The sequence below is a fragment of the Haliotis rufescens genome, unplaced genomic scaffold (genome assembly GCF_023055435.1).
Source record: "Haliotis rufescens isolate VD_foot unplaced genomic scaffold, xgHalRufe1.0.p SCAF_6, whole genome shotgun sequence".
NCBI lineage: Eukaryota > Metazoa > Mollusca > Gastropoda > Lepetellida > Haliotidae > Haliotis > Haliotis rufescens.
Window position 1 is genome coordinate 53,760,165 of NW_025964334.1, and position 5,795 is coordinate 53,765,959.

Here is a 5,795-nt window from a genome sequence, read left to right on the forward strand (position 1 = left end):
AGTGACGTTTTGCTATTATCGGAATGGCAAAGAAAGTTCATATCAAGACCGATACATATTGTAAAAAGTGATAGCTATATCTGGCAACAACTCCAGCCAAAGACTAATTAGTCAGAAAGATAGCATTTAGAAATCGGTTACAAACTGCCACTCATGGGAAAAGGGACCGGTTCCAAGAGGCAATTGATGTAAGAGTACATGCCCCGACGGTGCACAATCGCCTGCACAGAAGGCATTTGCATGCACAACGTCCATGTGTCATCTCAAACTTAATGCACGTTATTTGAATCATTGTCGTCAGCGGTGTAGGGAACATCAGCACGAGAATAATCGACGTTGGGCTAATGTCATGTTTTCTGACGTATCGAGATTCACTCTCGTCTTCCATGACCAAAGGAATATGTTGTTCAAATGAGCGTTTCATGGACGTTAACGTCGTACATCGTGATCGTTTGGGGGTAGGTTCATAATGGTATGGGGTGGTATCACAATGACTGGCCGAACAGTGCTCCAGATTGTCAATGGCAGAGTCACGGGTTAATTCTATCGGGACAATATCATTGCAGCACTCGTGGTGCCATTTGCACAATGTGTGGGCAACGTTTCATATTTCAAGATGATAATGCACGTGTCCATCATAACAGGCTTGTTCCCCAATGCCTCCAACAGCAAAACTTCCATGTGATGCCATGGCCTGCACTCAGTCCTGACCTTTCCCCATTGAACACATCTGGTACGTCATTGTCAGACGTGTACGTAAACATACAATCCACCCACCACTCACATTGAAACTCGGTGTTGCTCTCACTGATGAGTGGAAGAAGACGAACTGAAGAATTCGTGCATGTCCTGCCAACAAAGGTCGTTTTACTGATACTAGTAACGTTGGATGCAAAATGCAAACGATCTGGTGCACCACCATCAGGTCAAACAAGATATGATCATATCATTTCCATTTACGAATACTATATAGTTCAGAAGATAATGTCTGCATGATTCCCAATATCCCAGACTTTTTTGGCTCGGTTCAACTTTAAAAATCCAAGTTGTAATATTTACATAACCTTGAACCGATAGGCATGAGTAGAGTGTTTGGGGATCAGCCAATAGTCACATGCCTCAGCATCATGTCCTCATGCAGTGCTTCATAATGTTCCATGCTTGTAGGCAATTAAACAAATTGTAAGTGGTTCCATGATATTGGATTGGCTAAGCATGCAATCCCCTTTGTCATTTATGTGTTTGTTAATCTAAAACTATTACCCCACGCCCGCTAACCGTCTATTGATAAAAGCGTGGCTGGTTTTTGTTCCATTATTGAGCAGCATTGTGTTTAAAAAACATATATTGATGATTAAAGAGCAGTCTTTGAAGTAATACGTGTTGACGTATTTATCTATAACAATTGACTTAAGCATTATTCTGCGATTATACCGCAGTATTACATGCATGTTCGGAATCGAACCTATTTTGTTTTAATCACCAAGTTGTCCCATCGATAATCATGCCTTACGATCGAAAGGTGCCAGTTCCCACTTCCATAATCCAATGTTAAAGCAACTGATAATCCATATCGACTATGGCATATTCTCATTCGTTGCCTTAAACAATGATTTAGTTACACAATCTCAAATACAATTAGAGCGGTCCCATGTTCTCCGTGCCTTATCTACGTAACCATCGTGAATTGAGGGCCAATGTTGACACTGCAATCATCGACAAGCAATCCATATTGGAACAGTTTATTATCCTCCATTAACACCATATGGGATTGTTCAGTATTGATTGGCTCTCAGACTGAGGACGGATGGTTTGAGGACATGGTGTACCTGTGTAGGTGAGCTTAGATTCATTGTTTAGATTAACCCAGGATTAACTAAATAGATGCGCGTTGTTTTCCAGATAGTTTCGGTACCATCTGTATTATTTGGACTCGCTAATGTTGAGGTTGAAGACTCATGGATATCATAATCCAGATATCATGATTATAAATGTGGTAACCAACAAACACTTTGAATTCACGTGTTCATTCATATCAGTGTGATGTATACATTGTCCATTCATCGTGTTCAAAATATCCATTGATTGGATGGGATGTTGACTTGGAGTGTTCGTGGGAGCAGAAGTGAATGAGTCACATGGAGAATGACACGCCTCACATGATGAAATAGCTTTCAGGATGTCAGCGTATATGGCAAAACGATGGAATGACAATTGCAAAACAGACATCAATGTTTTGCAGAGCTAGGACTATCCCTTTTGAGGCTACCCACAAACTTGCGCGAAAAACAATCTGTGGAAAATGAATTCTTCCGGGGACGAAAACACAATGACTATAATGATAATATTGTCGGTCTTAGTTATGGTGATATCTATTATATCTCTTGCTGGGAACATCTTGGTGTTAACTGCCATCATCAAAAGTCGAAGACTTCATACCACGTCCAATGTGTATATATGTGCCCTGGCTGTGACGGACATCTTCATCTGTGTGATACACGCACTAAAGTATACCCTGAGAGCGGTCGAGGTCAACTTGTCTTACATCCCATGCTGTATAGTCGTGGCCATGTCTACCTTTGGGTGTGCTACCAACCTTATGCTGATTGAGGTCATCAGTTTAGACAGATTTTATGCCATATATTGGCCATTCAAGTACAGAAAGATATGCACCATGTCCAGAGCTCTAAAACTAAGCGTTTTCATCGTGATTACTACTTTCGCCAGTGGATCTGTTCTTTTCATTGTGTTTCATCCACGGTTTCCGAACACGATTTGTTGGTCTGAAGAGATCCTTGTAGCTCCTGTAGTGACTGTGTTTACTGTAGTGACGTCTTGTGTAGCCCTGGAGCTAACAGTTATGTATGGGGCAATGTTCTACAAGGCCCTTGAGCACCAGAGGAACCTGTCCATTGGCTACTTCAGCAAGAATAAGGGTAAGTTGGAATATTAGTAAAATCGCAATACGAAAATATTTCAAAATATCTCAAGGCGATGACAAATTTTGAGGTAACTTATGGATGTGAATTCACAGTTCCTCTGGATATCTGTAAATTCAGATGTTATGGTACATGTATCTGTTTCTATAACAACACTCTCAGAAACAACCCTGGTTGAACAGAGCTAGATCATAAACAATTTTATGGTCGACTCAAGTCGTCCTTTGCGTTATTTGGGCATTTTCAGTGGTCCATTTATATAATGTCCACAGCTATTTTGCCCTTTGCACCAAATGGAATCTGTTTCGATGGAAAATCTACACTGGTTGTTCTCTTCCATTGACATTTTATATTTGTTTGATTGATTTTGGTTGTTATAGTGTAGAAATGTTTTTTAGAAGCTAAGTGTTAAGGAGAAAGCTTTCTATTTCTGTTGGTACAGGTAAGGCACCTCTTGATCAACAGAGATAAGGCGGAGTGTGGTTTCGCAAACACAAGGTATCATCATTCATATAATTTTCAGTGCTATGTTTGCCTTCAGTGGAGTCCGTTTCGGCAGATAATCTAGAGGTTCATTCTCCTTGTGTACTTTAAATTTGGACAAATGTCTCATGTAATCGGATTTTAGTAGGAAATACGTAATCGGACACCTCATTTCGATTTTCAGATTCGAGCATATTTGACATCAAAGCCCTTAAGACGTGTAGTGTTGTTCTGGGAGCCTTCCTTGCCATGTGGATACCGCCTTTAGCCATGTTTAATGTAACCGCCCATTCACCCAACCCGAGTGACTATGCCCTGCCGCTGGCTGTATGTATGATATTCCCGGCCCTTAACACTGCCGTGGACCCCGTGGTATACGCTATCATGAGGAAGGACATCAAGAAAGGCATTCATAGGCTGTTCAGGAGATCAGGCAGACCGGCAACCATCACTGAACGGTGTGAGTAAAGCATTCTAGAAAGGCATTCATAGGCTGTTCAGGAGATCAGACAGGCAGACAGCCACCACTGAACAGTGTGAGTGAAGCATTCAAGAAAGGCATTCATAGGCTGTTCAGGAGATCAGACAGGCAGGCAGCCACCACTGAACAGTGAATGAACCATTCAAGAAAGGCATTCATAGGCTGTTCAGGAGATCAGACATTCAGGCAGTGAAACCATTAAACCGTGAGAGGTAAGCATTCACGAAATGCCATGGAGACGCGCTTTTTCTTCAGACAGTTAAATTTTAGTTGATCGTGCGTTCATTGGGGGTCTGGACACCTAATGTGACCCATGACGGTGGATAGTGAAATGCTGTTTGCTTGATAAACAAAATATCATGTCATGTTTCATAAAAAATGTACTTCATGCACAGGTACGAATGCCATCTTTCCTATGTGTAGTGTTTTCTACATTTTCTAAATGGAACATGCTGTTAAATATTATGTCAGTACACAGTCGCAGAAATGTTAAAATCACCAAATCCTTGCTGGCAGAGGTACACAGAACGATGCCCGTGAAGATCCGGATTAGAATTGTCTTCAGCAATCCATGGTTGTCGACTAACGGGGTCAGGCTCAGTGACTTTGTTTGATGCGTGTCATCGTATCCCATCTGCGTAGAACATTGCTCATGACGAAACATCTTCTTTCCTTTTATCAGGCAAATATGCAGCTCCCTTATCAAATACACAGATTTACAACCCACGCAAGCTTCTGGCTGATGTCACATGACAAGTGTGTTCATGCTGTGAGATTAGATTTATTGGAAGGCTTGAGAGCGAGCATTGCTCTGGTTATATGGTATACCTCTGACGCAGGACATGAGGGGCTCTGATGGCGTTAAACATTTAAAGAACTCGTGGTGTATACAGATATAGCGTTATCCATGTCATAGGCTCTCCGGCTAATGGAAATTGATTGTATGAACTGTGTATTATAGCAATTAAGTACATCCGCGTAACGTAAATGTATTTCCAACACATTCTACACAATGTGTGTTTTGATCAATGCATTTACATTACAGGACGTTTACTTAATTATCCGATATGACGCCTGTGAGGGATTTACAAGTTTAGTGCAAATATTTGACATTTTCTTTGACACATTTAACCCATTGCCACCTGACATTCAAACAAGATGATTACTATTCAGGAAATCAGAATTTGTTCAACAATTTTGGAATATGAAAATGAACCCTACTATTGTTATTTTCTATCCCAAAATTGTACGTACAACAACCAGTACCCAGTCAAATAAGACAAAGTAACTGATGTGGCAAAGTTGTGCACCATATATGCAGCTAAACATAACTAAAGTCGTCTTTCTTTGATCAAATGCCAGGCATGGTTCCATCTCTGATCCATGGTCTTTCTATGATGATTTCAAAAAGTGTTATGGTAGGGATGAGGAGGACACTTCCGAGGATTTCCTTATTTGACTTCGACCATATCACCCAGTGTTTTGTTTTAGGTGAACTTGCCTTTGTAAGTGTTTGTGATGGATGCCACAGGTGGGGAAGGATACGCTCCCCTTTTCGAGAAAAACGGCTGCACCTCTCAAACCGACAGCGGAAACTGTAGACCTCATCAAGGTCTGAAAAGAAAATTTCATTTATTTTATTCAACTCCTACTTTGATGCTCTGATCTGTGTTATGTCCCTTGGCCGTGTGTAGTGTCACTGTATGCATTGCCAAGTCAGTTAACTCTGACAAATATGCTCGACCTACATGTAAGTTGGAATTGAATAAATATTATTGACAAGAGGATAAGTGTGATTCGCTTACTGGATCCTTTTCTTATTGGTATATCCATTCATGGACGTTGAAGTGTTTTACATATCTTCATGACATAACTATAAAATATGTTCGCAT

General features: G+C 40.8%; 1 protein-coding gene across 1 annotated transcript; it reads left to right on the forward strand.

Moving 5' to 3' along the window:
- The first annotated feature begins 2,030 nt into the window (after positions 1–2,030).
- Positions 2,031–4,229, forward strand: LOC125374610 (histamine H2 receptor-like). Its single transcript, XM_048385558.1, has 2 exons — positions 2,031–2,936; positions 3,607–4,229. Exons 1-2 carry the CDS (start codon positions 2,303–2,305, stop codon positions 3,888–3,890), a joined length of 918 nt encoding a protein of 305 aa, XP_048241515.1. The 5' UTR covers positions 2,031–2,302; the 3' UTR covers positions 3,891–4,229.
- The last annotated feature ends 1,566 nt before the right edge of the window (positions 4,230–5,795 follow it).